At 39.4% G+C, this 23,675-nt stretch overlaps 2 protein-coding genes across 9 annotated transcripts in view; both read left to right on the forward strand.

The window, feature by feature from the left end:
• Nucleotides 1–7,033, forward strand: part of MYO5A (myosin VA) — a 96,707-nt gene extending 89,674 nt beyond the window's left edge. For all 8 annotated transcript variants that reach the window (XM_056499856.1, XM_056499858.1, XM_056499860.1 and 5 more), the window contains 4 exons: nucleotides 243–525; nucleotides 1,320–1,494; nucleotides 2,782–2,862; nucleotides 3,696–7,033. In XM_056499856.1, coding sequence (XP_056355831.1) covers nucleotides 243–525; nucleotides 1,320–1,494; nucleotides 2,782–2,862; nucleotides 3,696–3,848 — 692 coding nt within the window. In that variant the 3' untranslated portion in view covers nucleotides 3,849–7,033. The remainder of the gene's footprint in view (nucleotides 1–242; nucleotides 526–1,319; nucleotides 1,495–2,781; nucleotides 2,863–3,695) is intronic.
• Nucleotides 7,034–8,015: 982 nt separating this feature from the next.
• Nucleotides 8,016–23,675, forward strand: part of MYO5C (myosin VC) — a 33,784-nt gene continuing 18,124 nt past the window's right edge. Inside the window, exons 1-19 of the mRNA XM_056500073.1 lie at nucleotides 8,016–8,099; nucleotides 10,954–11,064; nucleotides 11,916–12,081; nucleotides 12,353–12,497; nucleotides 12,906–13,062; nucleotides 13,601–13,744; nucleotides 14,613–14,694; nucleotides 15,259–15,366; nucleotides 15,895–16,001; nucleotides 16,632–16,897; nucleotides 17,301–17,382; nucleotides 17,704–17,844; nucleotides 18,554–18,679; nucleotides 19,276–19,359; nucleotides 20,238–20,372; nucleotides 20,727–20,824; nucleotides 22,258–22,344; nucleotides 22,429–22,540; nucleotides 23,438–23,649. Coding sequence (XP_056356048.1) covers nucleotides 8,073–8,099; nucleotides 10,954–11,064; nucleotides 11,916–12,081; nucleotides 12,353–12,497; nucleotides 12,906–13,062; nucleotides 13,601–13,744; nucleotides 14,613–14,694; nucleotides 15,259–15,366; nucleotides 15,895–16,001; nucleotides 16,632–16,897; nucleotides 17,301–17,382; nucleotides 17,704–17,844; nucleotides 18,554–18,679; nucleotides 19,276–19,359; nucleotides 20,238–20,372; nucleotides 20,727–20,824; nucleotides 22,258–22,344; nucleotides 22,429–22,540; nucleotides 23,438–23,649 — 2,390 coding nt within the window. The 5' untranslated portion in view covers nucleotides 8,016–8,072. The remainder of the gene's footprint in view (nucleotides 8,100–10,953; nucleotides 11,065–11,915; nucleotides 12,082–12,352; nucleotides 12,498–12,905; nucleotides 13,063–13,600; nucleotides 13,745–14,612; nucleotides 14,695–15,258; nucleotides 15,367–15,894; nucleotides 16,002–16,631; nucleotides 16,898–17,300; nucleotides 17,383–17,703; nucleotides 17,845–18,553; nucleotides 18,680–19,275; nucleotides 19,360–20,237; nucleotides 20,373–20,726; nucleotides 20,825–22,257; nucleotides 22,345–22,428; nucleotides 22,541–23,437; nucleotides 23,650–23,675) is intronic.

The following is a 23,675-nucleotide window of genomic DNA, read 5'->3' on the forward strand; positions in this document are numbered from 1 at the left end:
GGAAAAAAGTACTTTCCTGAGCTAGATTCAGACTGTCCTTTTAAACACACATGCTGTAATCTTTGTAAAAGCCCTGTGAACTTAGATTTTGCAGAACACAGTGGGACACACAATTTCTGGAAATCCTGGTAAACTGTGGCTAGCAGAAAGCCTGGCCTGCTGTCTCTGCTTTGCTGTCTTGCACAGTGTGCTGTGTATCAGCAGTTTTCAGTCACTGCCATGATGGTGTCAATCAAATGCAGTTTCAGGGATGCTGGAGCACGAGACCATCCAGGGAGTGTCAGGGGTGAAGCCGACAGGGCTGCGGAAGAGAACATCCAGCATTGCTGATGAGGGCACCTACACCTTGGACTCCATCATCCGGCAGCTGAACTCCTTCCACTCGGTCATGTGCCAGCACGGCATGGACCCAGAGCTCATCAAGCAGGTGGTGAAGCAGATGTTCTACATCATCGGGGCCATCACCCTCAACAACCTGCTCCTGCGCAAGGACATGTGCTCCTGGAGCAAAGGAATGCAGATCAGGTGGGACAGCTCCCTACAGCTCTCTTAATGCACTGCTGGGAATCTTACTGAGCTCTTCACATTGCTGAATGTCATCTTGCTGGAGATGCAGATAGCTGGAATATTTATTTTTCCTGATGGTGTTCAGCTGATTTGGTGACATTCGGTTAAAAGCAGCTTAGTTGACTTTGGCCAAATCCTACCTGACATTCAAGGAAATGTGGTAGAGGCAAACCAAAAAGTGTTTCATTATCAAGTGGGAATCAAAACTGTGGGTGAAATGTTCTAAAAGCTTCCTCAGGTTTTAGAGAAGAATAGCAAACATACCCACTGCATTTTTTTGTATACTGGTAGTGCAGTGGTACCTCTTTGTCTACACTAGGTTGGTGCATCCTGAGATAAAGCCATCTGAATCATCTCCTGCATTTCATACCACTTGTCCAATGGATTTTACTGGCTTATCTCAGGAAATTTAGCCAGGGCATTCCAGTCCCTCAATTTATCTCCCAAAACGTCACTGTACTTCAACATGGACAAAACCTCCTGTGCTTTTCTTCTTATCACATTCACACAATTAATAGGAACAGAAACAAATGAGAAAGACTCATTAGTGGAAATCTTTGACTGTAGTTTCTAACTGTTATGAAAGTAAAAATCACTGCCTTAACTAGAAGAAAACAGTGTGAAGACAAAATAACAAGAAGAAAAAACACATAAGGACAAAGAAGCAGCACTGGGAAAGAGAAATTGCACATTCTTTCCATTTATCCATAATCAAGCATTAATGTTCTTGATGCTCTTACCTCTTCATACAGGTACAATGTGAGTCAACTGGAAGAATGGCTACGTGATAAAAATTTGATGAATAGTGGGGCTAAGGAAACCCTGGAACCCCTCATCCAGGCTGCACAGTTGTTGCAAGTAAAAAAGAAAACAGATGAAGATGCAGAAGCCATTTGTTCAATGTGCAATGCACTGACTACTGCCCAGGTGAGCAAATCCTCATTGTCTGTCTTGCTGTCCCTCCTGAGCAGCTCTCTGCTCTGCTCTGTCACATGTGAATTGGAGGTTTCTTACTTTGTTTTGCTAAAACAGATGAAGTCGGAGGGGTGAAAAAAGGACCAGACCCTTTTGAGTCTGATGTTTGAGATAAGTTTTGAACAAATGAGAGGAAGCTCAATAGATTGTCCAGGATGTAGTGCTATACACAGTCTCTCAGTTTTTGGAAATCCTTAGAGAAAAGTCTTCATTCAGAGACATCTCTGTACTCCAGACAGCTCTGCCTAGGATAGTAGGAATTGACCTTTCTGCCATCAGAGTTGGTATCCAGCCAAATTGATGGACAATTCAAACAGAGCTGTTGTCTGAGTCTGCAAACAAGAGTGTAAAGTTACTGTACCCATTAGCCTCAAAGGCTGAACCAAGTGGATCTCAGTAACCAGACTCTTCTTTATGAAAGCTCAGATTTTGTACAGATATGTTGCACTTCTTTTTCAAACCATGCTACATTTGCATAGAGCTTATACAGGAGTAAATGGACCAAAGCATCTTTGATGCTTACTGAACAATTCTCACAAGGAAAATGAAGAAATTTCCTTATTTCTTTCACAGTTGTGTCAGCACTAATAGCTGCATTGATCAAGTCATTTTGATTTATTTATTCATATTACTGGAAAATCACTTAGTTTTCCACTGAATAAGAAGTTAGAATTACATGTGTCGCGTTTTAACTTTATAACAAAGTGTTTCAGTTTTTAATAAACTGAATGGTAAAAAAAGAGAATTTTTAATAGGTTTTACAAGTTTCACCCATATTATTATTTAAAATCTTTGTTATGTAATTCTTTCCTTTGGTGGTTTTAGCCCTGTTTTTAGAGAAATAGCTCACTCTCTTGAAAAACAGAAAAGTTGTAAGACTACAAGGAGATCACGACTATTGGGTCAAAATTAGGGTGAGAAATCATGTTTTTGGGGTGGGTAGGAAAACAATCAGTTACTTCTCACATGATTTTTCCATCATTTAGTATGTTCATCACATATGTAGAAATTTAGAGTTTCTATCTCCAAAGAGCATATGTTCTGAAAGAAGCAGTCATTGAACATAGCATTGAGCAGGGTGATGGAATTCTGCATTAATCAGTACAGGAAGAAAATAACAAATACTTTTAAATAACTTTCTTTTTTTAAATAGCTAATTTAAAATTACATTATTAGTAATCATGGATGCATCTATTTGATCAGTAAAATGAACCTGAAAGTGATTGTTCTTCTTCACAGATTGTAAAAGTTCTGAATTTGTATACTCCAGTTAATGAGTTTGAAGAGAGAGTCTTGGTGTCATTTATACGTACAATACAGGTATGTCCGTCTTTCCATCAAAAACCATTTGACTATTTCTAAGAAAACCTCTGATCAGCCAGAATTGCTTGCATCCTGAAATACATTCAGGAAAATGAATTAAACTATGCTTTTTAGCTATCATAGTTTAACAGCATTGAAAAGGTGATGTCAGCCTTAAAATTTAAGCAATGCCAAGTTCCTGCCTCCAGACTTACATGGAAGTGTTAGTTTCCCTGTCAGTGTGTATGAGATTTGCAGGTGAGAGGTTTTTGTGTTTATTCATCTTTGTGTTTGTAAGCTCAACTTTTCAAGCACTAAGATTTAGATATGCAAATTTACTCAGACCTGTGTCTGCATACGAAGTTGTGTGCTTTGAAAACTGAGGCCTATATCCATACCAAAGTTCTTAATTTACCCTTTCTATTTTTGTATATATTGGTGAAAATGAAAATTTTGAAAACTCCGAAGGGAAGCAGCCAGTAGAGCAAATTTAAGAAACAATGTGAACTTTCTGGTTTATTAGAAATTGAATTACAACATAGCAAGATAAGGAAGATTGGGAAGGTAGAACTGAGTTAAAGCTGAAAAGGTGGTTACCAGATACTGGGCAAAATCTTCTTTTTGCAGGGAATCTGAGTATTCCCAGATTGCACTGTAAGAGGGAGATGTGCAGAACTGAAGCTGATCAGAGTAATTACAGTTTAATGTCACAGTTGGTGTAAATGTGTCAGCTCAGGTTGGCATGGAGTGTGTGTTTGCACACACATCTGGAAGCACAGATCATCTTAGTAGGGTGGTTGTCATCAGTCAGCTGGCTAAATGCTGACATCATCACTTTCTTATCTCTGCAGGTGCGGCTGCGAGACAGGAAGGACTCTCCTCAGTTGCTCATGGATGCTAAACACATCTTCCCTGTTACTTTTCCATTTAATCCATCCTCTCTGGCTTTAGAAACCATCCAGATCCCAGCCAGCTTGGGCCTGGGCTTCATATCACGTGTCTGATCCCCAGGATGTCCTGTCAGTGTTAGATGGAGAGCCAGTTGCCTGATATCTGTACCTGTTCAAACATAGTGAGCCACTGAACCCACGTTTTCTGAACAAAAGCCAATCTAAGCCCAGATGTGTAGTAAAGGTAGCTGGGGAAATGCACAGCAGCACCACAGGCTGAATGCTCATAGGAAGATGTGCATTTGTGCTTGGTCATTGCATTTATGGGAACATCACTGATTCATACATTTCCAGAGTACGGAAATCGGGCTTGGACAAAAATTGTGTCTTCAGCTGTGTAGAGACATTTTTAGATCTTTAGTAACATATTTAAATAGTGTAAATTAAAATCCATATGTAATCTTCTCATAGGTGGGGACCAATAGGAACAGTCACAGTCCTGGACATAGGAGACTTGAAAGTAAGGCATTTTGTAGTAGAATACACAGTCACATGGGAGCCTGTTACATTTAATTTGTAAAAACTGGAATGGAAAAACACAAACTGGCAATATATACAGTTATTTCTTAAACCACTTCTTCATTTATGTCAGTTTGACATAAATTGTAGTGATAAGTCTTATAGCTCACTATATGCTCTAACTTAGGTGTTCATTTGTTAGAACTGTGGTTTACCAAGCAAACTAAATTGCTGCTGCATATTCTGTTGTTTAAATGTATGACAGTATCATACTAAGCACTAAAAATAAGATACTTCATTTTTTGTTGTCAACCTTATTTACAGTCTGTTGCAGTCCGTTATTTTAACTGGATTTTTGCACATTATATCAAGTAACACCTGTAGAGGAAAATGGTAACTAAGCACAAGTAGCACACTGGAAATTATAAGTTTAGTTATTTTTAAAAGTAGTTAGCTAAAAATACAGAATCTTGAAGCAAACGATCAGAAGTCAGTAATGATTTTAGTATTTATTTAGGTTATAGGGTTTGTCTAATGTTGTTCTTTGTTTGTAGACCCCAGAGATGACAATGTGTATTTTGACTATAATCTCTTGGGTTTTTGCCACTTAAAAAACTAAAAAAGACCCGAAAAAAACAACAGAGAAAAGTCTTCTTTCACACTGGAATATGAGAGGAAAAACTTTAATAGAAAATTTCTGCAGTAGCCTAAGGCTCTCATTCTTAGAAAGGTTGTCTAACAAGAAAGTTAAGTAGGTTTTAACTATGATTCTGTCACTTGACTATGATTCATGCTGATTTAATGGTTGGAAATCAGAGTGCAGAATGAGAAACTGAGTTATTTTGAATATTGCACATTTACTGGAAAGATTTTTCTGTCTCACACATCTTGGATCTGCCATATAAAATTCACATTTCACAGTGTGAGGCATAAGTGCAGAAGCCTCACATAGGGTTCCAGTTCTGTGGTGTATGGCTCAAATATACATGTAAAAATAAAGCCACACACATTGCTCAGTTGCATTGTGCAATATTTTTAATGTATTATAATAATCTGCATCTTAATGTTAACATTAATTTATTTTACAATATTGATAAATAACCTAGAGGTACACTGTTAGACTGTTTGGTGCTCCTCTGTTTGCCTGCAAATTCACAGGGAAAAGATTTGCTGTTAAGCAGACTGAAACATTTCAGTTTTGTTTTACTTGAGAGGCAGACATGCTGTTTGTATGGTTGCTAAAATTGGAAATAAAGACAACATAAACTTTTTCAGTATAATTTAATACGCTCCTGTCATCTTATATTCAAACAGCCCATTTTACATTTGATTGATCATGCCAGTAGTCCCCAGAATTTATACTGCATTGTAAAAGGGTTCTGAATGATCTTTGCTAAATGATTGATATTGTTTTCCTCTGCATCATATACCAAACACTCCTTTTTCAAATGTTACTTGATTTCTGAACCTCTGGCTGCTGTGAAATGGCTCCAGATAAGGTGTAAGGTCATTTTCAGACTGTCAGGGTACTGCACTTGTGAGAATGTAATGGCAAAGCCTTCACATCAGTAACAAGGTTAGGAAAGAAAACATAGGAGAACATGCTGACCTACCAATTTTTTTCTTCTATTGAAAAACAAACAATTGGCATTACAGTATGTTCATACTCTAGATCAGGAAATGTATCCACTACTTAAGCGTTAGTGTTTAAAATGTATGCCTAAATGTATTTTTGTTTATTTTTAAAGTTTGTTTACCTGTAAAAAGCCTTATTGTATCATTTCCTTTAAAAAAGTAGTGTTTAGTAATTTATAGGTGTCATCCTTAAACTCAGTGGTTTGACTGGTATTACTTTTATATCACATTAAAAGTATATGCTGCTTGACATGTTTTAAAGGAAAATATTTTTGAGTTGGAATAGATGTGTAGTTGGTAATTCATCTAACATTTTACATGGCAGTATTTTACATGCACTTTTCAGAAGTAAAATTCTAGTGTTAGTGTATAATATAACTTTCACCTTAGGACTAAAATCTCTTTAACCATGGAATATAATGCAGAATTACTTTAATTTTTTTTTTCCTTTGAATCATTGTTATGCTCTTTTAATGTGGACATATCTTTTGTATTTTAATTTATTATCTATTGAGATGATAGATTTTATCAGATGCTGGAAAAATACTTGTCAATGACCCCCTAGAAATATATAGTTATTCTACAGATTTTGCACAATAATTACCTCATTCAGTTTGGTGTATTTTTATTCCAGTGATCATTTTATTCTGATGTTTAAGACGCAGTCTTCTATCCAAATTTTGAAAAATTGCTTCTCACACTTCAGACTGGGATGGAACATTAAAGTGTTTAAAGTCAGTTAAATGAGATTAATCTATTACAGGAAAAAGCAGCATCAGCTTCATTGAAAGTGGTTTGGTATCCAATTACATTTGTTCCCAACTTAGAAACACCAGCAATTGCAATTTGAAGGTCTATATGTAATTTGTGATTTAAATGAACGCATTTCAAATACCATACTAAAACTATGAGTAAACACATGGGTTTTTTAAGATGCTGGTACTTCATGCGGTGAGTAAAAGCCTTTAAACATAGGTTTTCACTTGATGCCACTACAGTACATAGATGAAAAACAAGTATTGTCAGAATTACCTGAGCTCTGATCTGTTGTAGTGTCTGATGTTGTACTTAGTAAATGTATGCATCATAAAAACTGTAGCCTAATAGCTATCACTGGAAAATGTCCAAATAAAAGTACAACTGTACAGTTTGTTTCAGATTTTTGTTGGGTGGCTGGTGAGCTGTGTGCTGGCATAGACCCCAGATGGTCACAGGGTTCCCTCTGCCTCCATGGCAGGCTTGGTGTTGACTGCCAAGGGAGTTGGTTAAAATCTGAGGATGTGTAAATACACACCCAGATAGCAGCAGTGTGCCATAAACTGCCGTGCTTATGGGAGAATACTTTGTTCAACGTAACCCATTTCTGGTTGGGGTGTTTTGTCATCTAATATTAACTGTTCCTGAAATAAAATTTGAGTAACTTCACTAAAACATTCCCTCGTGTGCCATGAAAGCTCCTCGTGTCGGGTGGGAAGGGCTGGTGGTCTTGGCATGTATCCACCTGCTAAAACAGGACACTGTGTTTATTCAAATCTTCTTCCTCATAAAGGATAAAGGATATCCTTACAAAGGATATTAAACTGTAGCACCTGTTAGTGCTTTAAACCTATAAAATGCACGCACAGTTGATAATTTTTATCCTAGTCTGAGCTTGTCGTAGAAATCCCTTTACAGTGCTTTGCAGGGAGGTGATTAACGTTTCTGTCGCTTTTCTCTGCTGGGTCAGGACTGCTCCCCGGGTGGCTCCGGTAGCTGCGGGGTCCATCGCTCCCGGTCCCTAAAGGTGTGTCCGGGACGGTACAGGGAGCGCTCCCGGCTCGGCTGGACGGACACAGCCGGGTCCTGCTGCCCGTGAGCGGCCCCGCACGGCGCTGCCCGCTCTGCCGGGGCCGGGCACGGGGCCGGGGCAGGCGGGGAAAGGAACAGGGCTGGGAGCGGGACGGGGCCGGGGCAGGGCCAGGGGAGGGGGCCAGGGCCGGGGTCGGACTGTCGGAAAAGGGCCGGGGCAGGATAGGGCCGGGAGCCGGGCAGGTGCAGGGGTGGGGGCCGGAGCAGGGCTGGGAGCGGGGCCGGGCCGGGCCGGGCCGTTCCCCACGCCCCGGGGCGGGGGCCGGGCCGGAGCGCGGTCACCTGCGGAACCTGCGGCGGCTCCGCGGAGCCTCGTCCGCACCGCGCTGGGCCCCGATGGCAATGGCCGAGCTCTACACGCAGGTGAGCGGAGCCGGGACAGGGGCTGGGGCTGAGGGTGAGCGGGGCTGGGGCTGGGGCTGAGGATGAGCGGGGCCGGGACAGGGGCTGGGGCCGGGACAGGGGCTGGGGCTGTGGCTGAGCGGGGCCGGGACAGGGGCTGGGGCTGTGGCTGGGGCTGTGGCTGAGGGTGAGCGGGGCCGGGACAGGGGCTGGGGCCGGGACAGGGGCTGGGGCTGTGGCTGAGCGGGGCCGGGACAGGGGCTGTGGCTGAGGGTGAGCGGGGCCGGGACAGGGGCTGGGGCTGAGCGGGGCCGGGGCCTCGGGGCCGCCAGAGCCCTCAGGGCGGTGGGCACAGCCCGGAGCGCCCCTGTGGGCGGGACATGGCACCAGGGGCACCGGGGAGAGACACTTTGAGAAAAACTCTGATTCTGTGGGACTCTGGGGCTCTGGGAGCCCGTCTCGCTCTTCTAGCCAGCGATTAAGCAACACGAAGGTTTAGCTGCCCTTCCCTGGGCACTCAGGCTCTCAGCGCCGCGCTTTCTGATGGGCAAATATTGAATGTGTGTGGCACAGCTTGGCCCCAAAGCAAAGATTCTTCCTCCTTAACGCGCCTGCTGAAACTTTTCCCTCTTCTCCTGTAGTCATCGGAGTGTTGTGACGTATCGTTTGTTTGCTTAGCCTTAAATGACAGAACCAGCGGGGATGTGTTGGTGATTTGACGAGCCTGTCGCTCGTCTGTGCCGGGCTGGGGTCCCGCTGCTGCCGGTTTCCCCGGGAATAGCGAGTGCCGGGGAAGGAGCGCGGTGAAACCTGACACGGAAATGAGCCAGCTCATGTTTACCTGCGAGGCAGGGTTTGCAGCCAGCCTGCTCTCTAGGCTGGCTGCATTTGCCAATGGAGGCTCCTGCAACTCCAGGGGCCTTTCCTGAAGAATCGGTGCTTTTATCACATTCTTCTCCCTCCCTTTCTCGTCCTTGACCTAGTGCAGTTCATTTTCTTGCATGGGAGCACACAGTGTGCCCCTGGGGCTGTTTGGTGATGATATTCTAACTCACAAAGAGTAACAGCAAACAAAGAATTCAATTTAACAAGCAGTTTTTGTAAGCCAGCGTAGTGTAGGAATGATACAAATAACAATTTATAGCTGGATAAACATGGAAAACTTAAATGTAAAGCTAATTTAGCATGTCTTTTCATGTGGCCATTACATAGATACTTGTGGAACTGGGCTTTTGTCACCTTGGTGAGATAGATTGAAACATTGCCATTACAGTTCTTTGGGATTGTTTAGAAAATGTCTTTGTGATTTTGGATATTGTGTGAAAAAATGCCGTCATGCTGAAAGCATCAGCAAAGAGGCATCGTGGAAGCAGCTGAGGTTTCCGTGGTTGTTCCTCCGGTGATGAGCACCAGGTTGGTGTGTGGCTCTCTAGAAAGGTCAAAGACTGTCCTTCGAGATACTGAAAATTCAGCTGAGGAAGTCACTGAGCAACACAGGCTAACTCACAGGACGTTCTTGTGCAAGTCCCTCCTACCCTAAATTGTTTGGTGTTCATCCTTGGGAAGATACAGCTGTACAGTGCAGTTTGCAGGGATCTCTGTAGGCACCCACCGTGGTTCAGTGGGGTTCTTGGGCCAGAGACACTCAGGAGGATCTACTGACTGATCCTGAGTTCTGAGGATCTACTGGACCTTACAAGGCTTCTTCCATAAAGAGGAAAAAAGTCATTTGTGCCAAAACCAACAATTGCAGCACCAAAATGAAAGGGAGTACAAGTCCCCAGGGTGTCTGTGGTTCTGCTCACACTCCATGAAATGGAGACTAATGTTAATTTTTCAAGTAAGCAGCTGCAGCAGTTCTCACAGGTTTATTTGAACAGCTTGTTTCAACTGACCAAGGTGAGGGAATTAAAGGAAGGATTGTGGCTATCAAAACAGAAAGATGCTGGAAAAGTGTACATTATAGTTTCTTGTGTGAGTAGGGACAGATGATGTTGTTTTGTCAAACTCTGTCAGGATGACAAGGACACACTCCACATCAGTAATTTTTTACTGTCTGAGGTTATGTCCTTTTAAGGAATGTTGTTTCATAAAGCTTCTCAGGCAGAGCATTTAGAGAAGTTGCTTTTGCTTCAGCATTTTAACTTCAGCATAGGAGAACTAAATGGTTCAAACAGCATAACTTACATCCAAATATTTTTTTCAAGTATCTGTGCTTCAGTAGGTTAGAGATACCTTGCTGGGATGGAGCTAAAGTATGCCAGTTGATTGCTTGTAAAGAAAGAACACAGCCAGTAGTTTTTGAAGTTTGTCCTAGAGCAGGGAAAGATGTTTGGAGGTTGCATTCAGTCCCACTAGAAGAAAGGGAGCTGTGCAGAGTCTTTGGGTATGACAATGTGCCTATGGCAAAATGCTTTCTGAGTTCAGTGTCCCATACCTGAATCCAGGGAAGTGATTGTCTGTGCTTGCTTGTCTGAATTCTGGTAAATGAGATGCATTCTCTGGTATTCGCTTGTTTGAACCCTTCCTAGAAACAAGGTGTTAAGTGTATTTTATTCTTTGTTCAGTGTTAGAGGATTTGAAAAGCCTGGCAACAGTCTGGCCTTTGCTCACCTTCCTGCATGCTGTGTTGTTCTGCAGACTCTGCTCTGAATAGGAGAATATGCATGTCTGAAATGAATAAGTCTGCTTTCTTTTTTATTCTTTCATGAAAAATAACAAAACCACAAAAAATAGACCCTGCTGTGCAGAGCTAATAATAATCCCAAAAAGTCCTGGAATTGGGTTGCACTTGATGTTTGAAAGGTATTTTTTAATGCTAGCCTGGTCTTATTAAAGTAGCTAAGCTAACTATTGTCATGTTTTTCTGTTACAGTACAATAGGGTTTGGATCCCTGATAATGAAGAAGTTTGGCAGTCTGCAGAAATCACAAAAAACTACAAAGCTGGAGACCGTTTTCTCCATGTGCAATTAGAAGATGGAACTGTAAGGAGAAAAGCCTGAACTGTTGTGGGATTGGCTGAGATATGTTTGTGTAGGAACATAGGACTCACCTATGGGGATCTATGGGTTATGAGATCTAAATAACATGTACCTATTTCCCTTTTTCATCATATTGAAATTGGTACAGTACACATCTGCTGCCCAAAAAAATGAGGAGTGCAAAATCTGTATACATTAGTATGGAGAACATACCTCAAAGATCACTTTGGAAACAAGCCCTGAAACTATCCTAAATTGAAGTAAGAATCAGAAGTGCAGGGCAGACATAGTTCTCTCTCACAGGACCAGCTGTTGCTTTTTTCATTGGTTTGTGTAAGATCTGTTAAATTTAGTATTCAAGTTCTTTATAGATTTAATAATTTGAAAGCATTTCTGTGTTTCTGCATTCTTGTTCTGTAAAGACAAGTATTAAAGGTATGATTAAATAGATTTGTTGAAAGAAACAGAAGCGAGTTTTAAACTTCCTGTAAAGAGAACTGAGGGGTTGCAAGTAAGGATAATTATAGAGCTGACTTGAGTTCTGACCAAGTCTTTACTTTCATTCATTTACAGCTGATCTGTTATTCTCTTACTTGAAATGTGCTTGTGTTTGGAGAGCTAAACATATGTCTCATTTTTACAGATTTGAATACAAAATATTGTAAATAAAGAGAATGAAACTTTCTTTTTCATAAGCAACAGATAGCTTCCCCCAAGTTCAGTGGGATATATGGAATCAATGAAATAGATTAGATAGGGTTCCATCAACTCTACAACTTCATGTAGAGGTAGAAGATTTGTATTTATGCAAACACAATGCATTTTATGACATTCCAAGTAATTTTTGTTGACAGGAGCTGAGTTACCCTGTTGATCCAGCTGCTTTGCCACCACTACGAAATCCTGACATACTTGTTGGTGAAAATGATCTCACTGCACTCAGTTATCTCCATGAGCCAGCTGTTCTACACAATCTTAAAATTCGTTTTGTGGAGTCTAAGCTTATCTACACATACAGTGGTAAGCTAAGTGAAATGAAGAGTTTTTTAAAAATATTTTTTTAAAGTATTAATCTTGATTCACTTTGCAATGTGATGTGTGTAGTGTTTTCCTGAAGTGTTTTTTAACTCATGTTAACTGGTTTTATATGTGAATATAGACTTGTTTGTTCATCAGCATCTTCTAGGTAGAAAATACTGCTACTTTGTATTATTTCAATAGTTGCTGCCAAAACCAGGCATTTCATATAACTAACCTGTATTTTATTTTTGTTTTGTGCACTTGGCTGTAGGAATAATTCTGGTTGCAATAAACCCCTATAAGGAACTGCCAATATATGGAGATGCCATTATCCATGCATATAGTGGGCAGAACATGGGGGACATGGATCCACACATATTTGCTGTGGCAGAAGAAGCATACAAACAAATGGCAAGGTTCAGTATGTCATTTGCTGTCCATAAATAATACTTGAAGTTTAGTGGCAGTCAGTGTTAATTGTCATTTAATTTTACTGTGTATGTGCCATTGGCTATTAGGAATACCTTTGAATGTGTAGCTTAATTAGAGGAGAAGGGATCCCTTAACCAGCTGAGGAATTTCTAGAACTCAAAATTATTTTCATTCTTGATGAGGGGTAAAACACTGACTTAGTGAACAGCAATTACATCAACCTGGAGGTTACAACTGAAGAGGAGAAAGAGAAGAATAGATAAAATATGGAACTGATATATGAGATTTGGGCACAGCTGTGCTTCCAAACATTGTTTCATATGTATAATCCCTGCATTTATACATGCACTTTAAACTTGTCTGATGTGAACTGTCTGATTATTTGCCTTTAGAAATAACAAAAATCAGTCTATTATAGTCAGTGGAGAATCAGGAGCTGGAAAGACTGTGTCTGCAAGGTATACTATGAGATACTTTGCTACTGTGAGTAAGTCAAGCAACAATGCACATGTGGAGGATAAAGTACTGGCATCCAATCCAATAACTGAGGTGAGTTTTGGAGAGTGTCAAGTCTCTACTCATCAAGGGAAGAATTCTGAGGGCTTCTGGGAAATTTTGTTTGAAATCTTTAGGGGTGCTTCATCTGTCTGAGTTGGATATTTAATTTAGAACTTCAGCCTCTGAATGTTACTGAAGGAAAGAGGTGGTCAGCCTCAGCAGCACCCAGTCCTGTCTGACTTACCAATGGCACTTTGGAGGTGCTAGTATGGCTCCAGATTTTTGTTTGACCTAATTAGATTATGGTGATGTAACAATATTGAACAAGTTGATTGGACCCTTTATTACTTGGACCCTTATGCTGGGAAAGTATACATGCTCTAATTTTCAGTTTATGTATTATTATACTATTTGACTTGAGACTTGTCTTCAAATTTGGGCCTCAAAATTTAAGTAACACAGTTCAGTGCTGAGATTGATCCCTGAGCACCTTTGATTTTAGAAACTTGAAGTTGACTCAAGTTTTGACAAAGTTACTCTTACGAGAGATGTGAGCAAATCAAGTTATGAAAGTTTTTAATTTTTGTAGGCTGTGGGCAATGCAAAAACCACACGGAATGATAACAGCAGTCGATTTGGAAAATACACTGAAATCAGTTTTGATCAGAGTTACCAAATCATTGGAGCTAACATGAGAACATACCTGCTTGAGAAATCCAGAGTTGTATTTCAGGTGGGTAAAATAAAGTCTAAAATAGTCAATGCCAACATAGTTCCAGATGCAATATACTAGTTTTATATAGAAAATATTATGTGAAGTTCTGAACAGTGTATCCAATGACCATTTGATTTATTTTTTAACAGGAGCTAATATTATTTGTGATAAATTACTTTATTCCATGCTCTTCCTTGGGCTGGGAAGAATTCTCAGGGACAATTCCCTGAGATAAGTGCAAGAAATATTTGAGAAATATGTAACTTGTGGTTACAACAGTAACAGAGGCAAATTGTATCTGGAAAGGAAATGCTGGCTGAAAATTTATGAGGCCAGGGCTTATTTCATGTGACTCATTACAATGTCATGGCTTAATTGTGAAAATATACAAAAGCAAGTATTTGATTTTATAAAAAGGTTTCTGCAAAGGTCTTTTTTAGTAGTATTGTAGCTTTTTAAGGACAGTGAAAAATACTTCTATATATTTTTTGCCCTGAAGGATGGTTTGGAAATGCTTTTTGGGTTCCCACTGGGCAGTGTTTCAGCTGACACTCCTACACTTTTTTTTACAGTATTTGATGGTTCTTTCTAGTAAATGCTTGTTCAAGCTGAAGAAATTATTAACATCCTTGGGGAAAGAGCTCTGCATATTGGCAGTGGAAATAAAGTATACTTGATTTTTTCACTTTCAAAGCTCTTGCTAAGACTTTAATGTGCCATTTTAATAATTAGCAATTTCTTTGCTAACCTCTGTTGCAGCAGAGTTGAGCCTTCAGTTGCATTATCACTTTACAATAGTGTTGAATATCAAGTCTTTTTCATTTTGTTTCTTCATTTTGTTGTTAACCTTTTTTTCTGGGATGTTACTCTTTGCTTTATTTTACAGTCAGAAAATGAAAGGAACTACCATATATTTTATCAGCTGTGTGCATCTGCTATGCAACCTGAATATGAACATCTTAAATTGGGTAGGTCTCAAGAAAATAATCTGCTCTTCACTTTCATAGTGCAGCATTTTAAGGCTGGGTTTTCAAGTGCTAGAATGTTTAGTGCATTACACAAATCTCACAGCCTTAAAACAGGACCTACATTTTTAAGTCACTTAGCTGCTAATCCTGCTGGTTTGGAACTTGGTAGCAAATCCCTGGTAACTCAAATAGTGTACCATCAAGTACCTGAGTGTCTTTGGAAATGTGATTCTCATACTTTCTTTAGTGACAGATGCCATGACAGCTTAGAGACTTAATTCATTTATCTGCAGAGAAGCTTGGAGAAGCAGAATTTAGTGTATGTTTACTCAGTTTCCATTCCAGTTTGTTTATTAGACTATTAAGATTTCTAGGAATTATGAATACTAATTTGTGCCAGCTTAACTGAATAGGGCACATGGATTTCCCTCAGAAAAAGAGGCCCTCCAGCTCATTACTGTCATCTGACAGCATCTTTAATTCTTTTGTTATAAAAGTTTTAACAAGTGGCTCTCCTCAGTCCCTAATTTTTGCAGAATTACAAGATTTTTTTCTTTTCTACAGGAAGTGCAGAAGAATTTAACTACACACGAATGGGTGGCAGCACTGTAATAGAAGGGGTTGATGACAGAGCAAATATGGTGGAGACTCAGAAGACATTTGACTTACTGGGTAAATTCTTGGGGATACATTTTCAAGAGATTTTTTTTTTTTTTTCCTGAAGTGGGCAAAGGTGGTTTCTGAAATACCCAAAACGTTAGTAGTAATTACCAAAGTCGTTTATTTCATAGCTTGTCCATTGTGGTGTTTATGTGTTTGCAAAGTGCTGGGCTGAAGCAGTTAGCAATTGTTAATTGTTACTTGTTACTGGTCAGAAGCATTGAGGGCTGGAGCCTGCCTGGGCCATAAACTAACATGCTGTGACAGAAGTGGTATTGGAAGCTTCTTTGCCCCTGTAAAAGCTTATGTAAAAGCTAAATCAGACTTGAGCTGGCACTTGGGGAGGTACAGGAACTTATGCCAAATCTATCATCAGATCAGACAGGCAGAAAATTGGCAGGACCAAGGATTTGCATGGTGCTCTGCAGAGATGCTGTACAATTCTTGGCTGCACAACAAAGCAAATTACCCAGCATTGTTCTACTTTAATTAATTGTACTGTTTCTGTGGATTTCAAATAATCAAGGAATGTTTTTTTAGGTCTGAAGGGGGATTTTCAGATGGATGTTTTTAAAATGCTGGCAGCAATCCTGCACTTGGGCAATGTGGAAATAGCAGCTGTTGGAGATGAAAGATCATCCATCAGTGTAAGGAAGTAGCTCATTCAGATACCAACTTTTTCTATTCTATTTTATGCCAGGAGTGCTTTAGCAGTAGTTCCTCTCATATCTGGGGCTCAGAGCAGCATTAAATCTGGTGTACTAAACTTGACTGATTTCTCCATCTGTGTGGAATCGCAGCAAGTGTTTGCACAGATGCTGTTCTGTGCCCAACTTCAGAAAGTATTAACAAAAGGCAAAATGTGGCTAAGAGTGCTCCATATCCAATTGATCCACAGCTGCTGGAAAATCCATTTTGAAACTCTCTGCAGGATGCAGGAAACAGAGCATAGTCAAAGATGCTCAGAATGTGTCCCAGCAAGCTATGCAAGTCTAAAAGGCAAGAACACCTAAAAATAGAGCAAAGGAACTTTCTTTCAGTATCTTAATCTAAAACATCACATTCAGTCCAAGTTTTTCTCTCCTGTATCAGGAGTTCTATCCAGTATTACTTGCTTTAGCTCATCTTGCCATTTTGCCAGATGAAGAAGTAAGTACAGCCCCTCACCTATCCAAAAATAAAAACCATAATTTGGTGTCAGCAGCACAAGAATTTCACTGCCTAGACAACAGTTAAGTAATTAAATGCACCCTAATATGTATTTATCTTCTTTAAAGGCTGAAGATAAACATCTGAGTATATTCTGTGAGCTTCTGGATTTAAACTGTGACAAGGTGGCCTGGTGGTTGTGCCACAGGAAGATTGTCACGACCTCGGAGACGGTGACCAAGCCAATGACAAGGGCACAGGCTGCCAACGCCAGGGATGCCCTGGCAAAGAAGATCTACTCTCATTTGTTTGACTTCATTGTGGAAAGAATTAACCAAGCTCTGCAGTTCCCTGGCAAGCAACACACTTTCATTGGTGTTTTGGATATTTATGGGTAAGAATGTCTCTGGAAGCACAGTGCCTTTTCTTTGGAGTAGATTAAAAAAGCAATTTTTGTGCTGGTAATGAATTTGAGGGGCTTGTTGTACTGGAAGGTCATGGTCATATAAGATCTTTAGCATCTAGATTAGTGGAAATCTTCTGCTTCTATAAACACTGTAATTTTTTTGTGAATGAGATTTAAATTTAACTTTTAGATTTAACACTGGATTTTTTAGCTTTGTTATGTCTGGTAACATTAGCTTCTAGGGAAGTTTTGAGATTCCTTGGCATCTTCATTATTCTTACCATTAGTTAATTATCTTAGAAATGTTAGGATAGCTCCAAAGACTTTCAGGGATGCTGCCATTTAATTTTGATGTCAAAGGATGTTTTTTCTTATTTAAATTGTATTTCAGATTTGAAACATTTGATGTGAACAGTTTTGAACAATTTTGTATCAATTATGCTAATGAAAAACTACAGCAGCAATTTAACCTGGTATGTTCTTTTTTTGTTACAGTTCTTTATCTTATTTTGCTTTAGGGTGGATATTAGTAAATGCTGTTTGTGCTTGAGTGATGGATATTTCTGGATAGTTACTCTCCAGTAATAGATAAAAATATTTTTATATGTAAACATAGATACACATATCTATAAATAAAAATTTCTAAGCTTATTTTCTTACAGACTGACATATAATATACTCCAAAATACAGTTTCTTCTATCTTATGTATACAACAACTATGCACATGTACAAACTGTGTTTATTTTCCCTTAATTATAACCTTCTTGATGTTTTCATAATTTTTGCAATCCAGCATGTCTTTAAACTTGAGCAAGAAGAATATATGAAGGAAGATATCCCATGGACTTTAATAGACTTTTATGACAACCAGCCTGTCATTGACCTTATTGAAGCTAAAATGGGAATTTTAGAACTTCTGGATGAAGAATGCTTGGTAATTTAATATTTGCCCATTTAAACAAAAAAAAAAAACAAAAAAAAAAACAAAAAAAAAACAAAAAAAAAAAAAAACACAAAGCAAGCTATATAGAGTTTTAGAAGTGGGGCTTGTAATCCATATTTTACCTTTTTCAATGGGAAATACAGCATTTTCTTCAGAAAAGGAACATTAATGTTTGCCCTCTATTTGTCAATTTTGATTGTAAATTACATACTCTGTTTTCCTCTTATAGAATTAAGAAGCTACAGCTGGATATCAGAACTCAGCTAGAAGTAAACCAGGAGCTGCAGTTCATTCCTGTGGGGGCAGTGCAGGACTAGAGCAGGCTGGGCAGGAGTGCAGGGGGGTCCTCATCCTTCTACTGTCCTGGGTTGTAGGACAAGCAGCAGTTTGCTGCTGTAGTCTTGCTCCAAACTGGAATTTGGACTGCTCTGTCTCCAGGGGGCTCCTCCACAAATATTTTTTAAATTAGGTTACTCCACAAATCACTGCTTTTGATACAAAACTTTGTGGTTCAATACAATATTCTTTCCAAAAATTATTTGCTGCAGAGGGCCACTGAAGAAACAAAAACTTGTTGTTATCAGGCCTTGTAATTCACTGAAGGGGTTTTATGCAGAGTGTTCATTGACAGTCAGCAGCTCTGCTGTTTCTAACAGCCCAGCTGAGTTTGTTAAAGAGATTTCCCTTCTCATTCTTACAGTTGCCTCATGGAAAAGATGAAAACTGGCTTCAAAAGCTGTATAATAATTTTGTCAATAAAAATGCACTCTTTGAGAAGCCAAGGATGTCAAACACTTCTTTCATCATTCAACACTTTGCTGATAAGGTAGAGTGTAAACAACCCAGTGCTGTTCCCCATGATCCTAGCTCATTCAAAAAACCAAACCTAGGAAATATTAGCCACACCTATTTGGAACTTTTATAAAATTGATCTCCAATACATAGTGATATTTATTTATTGGTAATGCTGCCATTCAGATGTAAGAAGTGCTTAAGATAATAAATTTGGAAGCATAAAAATAAATCATCAAGATAAAAAAGCAGAAAAATAATAGAATGTGTAAATAAAACAGTTACAGTTGTAGCTCATACACATTTTAGTCTCAGTTATTTACATTTCAGATGTTTTATTCCTTTTTGGTGCCTTGATTTGAAATGGTAGAATAATGAAGAAAGCAGGAAAGAAATTCCTGGTGAAGGCAGAAGGATTTGGATTCTGGCAGCTTGTCCTGCTTCTAAATTTGCAGGATGCATGTGTGTAATGTTGAGATAATGGAATTGGGAAAAGCAGAGCTTCAGCCATCATGTTTGAGATTAATAAACAGCTCTTGGCTACTACAGCTGAGAGAGTAAAAATTACTGTTTTGCCGAGTGTTTGTTTATGTGTTGCTGAAAACTTAATGATTTCACCTGTTTGCACAGGTAGAATATAAATGTGAAGGATTTCTGGAAAAAAACAGAGATACAGTACACGAAGTATTGATTGAAATCTTGAAAGAGAGCAAGGTTTGTGACAAACAGTAATGATTGATATTCTGAGTACCTGATTTTACTTGATTTAATTCAGATCTAATTTTTAAATGTTTCTTCTGATATACAGATTTTTCATAGGTTGAATAAATTAATTTAGTCCTAATTTTTATTAATATTATAGATGTGTGTATTTTTACCATCAAATAATATACAAGGTGAAAAAACGGAGTGTTAAACTTCCTTCATATATGTGCATTTATTTGCTAGTTATGTTGGGATTTTCTTTTAATATCTCCCTACAACAGCATTTTGTAATCCTTCTAACTGAAAAACTTTTTTTTTCCTGTAGTCATTACATGCAGCTTTGATAGGTAGTTTATCATTAACAACTGCCTTTGTTTATTCTTCAGAAGAGATTAAGAGAATGCCAGGGCAAGGAAAACATCAGGTGTCTTATGTGTGCCTGCCACTTCCCATCTGCTTGTCCCTTTGAAGTCTATAGCCTTGAGACTTCAGGATTACTCTTAGCAAGCTGACTTCATCTGACCTGAAAACATATTCTTAATTTAAATTGCATATTGTGGAAACACACCCTTGAGTGCTCTTATTTTTAGCTCTGCTCTGTGTTTATGTCCATATTTGCTTATATTGAAATAGCTTTTGTAGGCTGCTTTCACAGATGTTGAGTTTTGTGTGTGAAATGTGTAAGTGCTTCACAATAGCCTCAGAATCATTGCAACTCTTTCTTCAGTTATTGTTTATTTGGAGTTTAAATACCCAGTTCAAAGCCCTGCAATACCTGGCCTAAGTATTAAGGGGTTTGTGTTTTATGTTATAGTAAATGTAATTTTGATGTAAGTGTTGCTGCAGCTGCACAGTGTTTAACTCTGGTTCTTTCACCACACTTTTAGTTTCATCTGTGTGCAAATTTTTTTCAAGACAGTCCAGTGTCCGTTTCACCTTTCAGTTCAACTATAAACATCAAATCTGCCAGGCCTGTTCTGAAATCACCCAACAAACAGCTCCGGATGACTGTGGGCAGTAAGGTACTGCACAAACCTGCTATTCTGTGGGGTTTGTACCTTCTGGGAAATGCTGGGCAGTCTGAGACTGGATTCTGTCACTGTTCATGGAGGACTGTCCAGTTTTCAGGATTGCAAGAGCCACAGGCCAGTCCTCCAGGTCTGGGTATAAGTAGGTGTGTTTATTATATAGGCTGTTGTTTATTTTATATATAGAAGGCTTTTGGTACAGCCACAGTTCTTCAGTTCTCTGCATTTAAGATGTAAATCCTGTCTCCCAGTGTCCAGCAGAAACATCAGAAATAATTAGAAGACTAAGATTTGACTTTTTACTGGAAACATTTAATTAGCAGAACTCTTCTGTCTGGTGTTTTCCAGTTCCGGAATTCTTTGTCTTTGCTTATGGTGACACTCAATGCAACCACTCCTCATTATGTGAGATGCATAAAGCCAAATGATGAGAAACTGCCTTTTGAGTAAGTATGGTAGCTGTGCTCAGCTGTGGTTTTCTGTATCACTGTAGTGGTGTGTCAGCAAGCTAAAGTCTTGTTGTTGAAAAACTTCCCATACAAAACATGTTTTTCCCTTTCCAGATAGCTGAATTTGAAAAAAATGCTGTCTTCTGAGAAAAATGGAATATTTAAGTATCATTATTGTTACCTTAAAAATCCTTTTACCTAATATTTTTCAAGTTAGATACTAGTGCTTGTGTATTTGTTAGAACATTTTTAGGGTAAAGGTTGTCCTCCTTGGTTTAAGTTGATGAATATTTTGTATAGATGTGTTGCCCTTATACACTATGGATTAACCCCAATTCATATTTAAAGGATAAAAACCTCTGCCATTTTGTTTGTGAAATTCCCTTTTGTCTGCAGAAACGTTGGTGTGAACGGTGTTGAACATAGCCCATGATTTTTTCCGCCAATTTTAATGTAATTTTAATGTTTTACTACAGTCATATGTGGCAGATAATTTTCATAATTCCTATGACCAGATTGATATGTGAATGGTAGTTAACTTTGATGCAGCTGTTGGTCTCTTTGTGGGCAGACCTGTGCAAGCACTCTGGTGTCAGTAGCACAACTTCCAGCTGGCACTGGTAAATGAAATTAAAGCCTTTATCATATATGAGTAGGAGGGAAGAGGCCAACTTTGATTCTAAATTAAATCTTTTAAGGATGTTCATTTTCTTGTAGCCAGACAAAATCTTTTCATGCAAAACACATTACTGATGATATTATATCACTATCACTGCAGTGAGCTCTCATGATTCTGCAGTGAGATAATGTAAAAATATTGGAGTTGGACTAGGAGAGTGCTCCATAAGCTTCTGAAAGAACACTGTAGTCATCTGCCAGCCTCAGGGGTCTCTTGGCTAGTACTGAATTGACACTGGTGGTGTGCTCTGGGGGCATATCAGCTCTGGTCCAGGACAGGAAAGGGTCTTTCCTTGTTTTGTATTTGTGATTTTGAATCCGGGTATTAATGAGCAAATCCTGGTTTATTCATAATACATGGGCTAAAGAATACTAGGAGACTTTCTTCCTAATGCGTTGCTGACAGGGTTTATTTCTGTGTATGTTTTGTTGAGAGTGGAACTAGTCTTTACTACTTGCTGCTATGAACTGACACAGTTAATACTGAAAGGAAATAAGAATTTTAATGAGAGAAATAAATACAGTCTTCTTTGGTTTTGAGAAAGAAACAGAAAACCCAGGGGTTTTTTATTTATATGATTTTTTAGTATGTGATATGGAGCAAGACACTATATAAAAATTCAGGGAGCTTTGTGTCCTATGAGCAGAAGTACAAATCCAGTTGGTAGAATGATTATAATCATTACAGCATGCCAAACCCAGCAGAAATGTAAAGTATAACACTACTTTTTTTTTTTTTTTTTTTTTTTTAGGTTTGATTCCAAAAGAGTTGTTCAGCAGCTGCGAGCATGTGGTGTTTTAGAAACTATTCGGATTAGTGCACAGAGCTACCCATCCAGGTAGGGATGGCAGTGAGCCTCCTGTGCCAAAAAATACCTAATTGTCTGTTAATGAAATTGATTTGTTAACTTCTAATTTTCCAGGTGGACTTACATTGAGTTTTTCAGCCGTTACAGCATTCTTATGACACAGCAGGAACTCTCCATAAATGACAAGAAACAGATTTGCAAGATTGTTTTACAGCGGCTGATCCAGGTTGGTTTGTCTGCACCAAACAATAGATGCACTACAGCATCTATAAGTAATAAAAGGTCTCTTTTGCCAAAGGTAGTGTCTCTCCTCAGACAGGAAAGGTATTTACATTATTACTGTTTTTCTTGATTTACTGTGCTGTACACAGGCTTGTGGGTCAGTAACCTGGTGCTGTGACAGTCATGGTGGCTGTAGACAGAATATAACCACTCTGTGCTTGATATTGTCACTTGCAAAATGGAAGGTATCCTGTATTTATAAACCAGTGAACAGTAAATGGTATACATTTGTCAAGTATTAGAAGCACAAGAGGGATTTTGATGGTGGAATGCAACATGTTGGAGAGCTGTTCAAAAATTTGCTATTTTGCACATTACTTCTATTTGTTAGATGAGCCTGTGGTGGTGAGACTGGTCCCAGTCAAGCCAGCACACTGGGATTGAGCTCAGATTCAGGGATGTGTGACACCAAACATGCACACTCGCTAAGTAGCTCTGGCACAGGCCAGGGGGAAGAGCTGGAACTTAAAAACAGCCTCACTCCGAGTTTTTGCTCACAGCTCACTGCTTCCAGGCTAGAAACGTGCATCAAAAGGTGCTGCTGAGCCCCGGGAACCAGACTTGGAGGAGGAGGTAAAGAGGTTGGTTTTAAGGCCTTGATGATAAGTCCAGAGATTCCCTTTAATTTTAGATCATGAGTGTACAACTTTTGATGTAGTTCTCTGTGTTTTTCCTGCTAGGTGGGTTTTCCACCCCTACATACTCCTATCTACAAAGCAGGCAGAAAGGATATTCTTATTTAGGAAGATCATGTCTTGAAGCAGAGCTTGCCTGAAGCAACAGTTTATAGAAGGAAGAGTATATCTGAAAACTTGATATATGTACTGTTTTCTCTTTTCAGGATCATAACCAATATCAGTTTGGGAGAACAAAAATTTTTTTCAGAGCAGGCCAGGTTGCTTACCTGGAGAAGCTGCGCTCAGACAGGCTGAGGCAGGCGTGCATCCTGATCCAGAAGCATGTGCGGGGCTGGCTGCAGAGGAGGAGCTTCCTGGGCATGAGGAGAGCAGCACTCACCCTGCAGCAGTACTTCCGTGGGCAGCGCACCGTCAGGTACTGTGCCTGCTCAGGGAGGCACA

This window comes from Oenanthe melanoleuca, chromosome 10 (genome assembly GCF_029582105.1).
Source record: "Oenanthe melanoleuca isolate GR-GAL-2019-014 chromosome 10, OMel1.0, whole genome shotgun sequence".
Taxonomy (NCBI): domain Eukaryota; kingdom Metazoa; phylum Chordata; class Aves; order Passeriformes; family Muscicapidae; genus Oenanthe; species Oenanthe melanoleuca.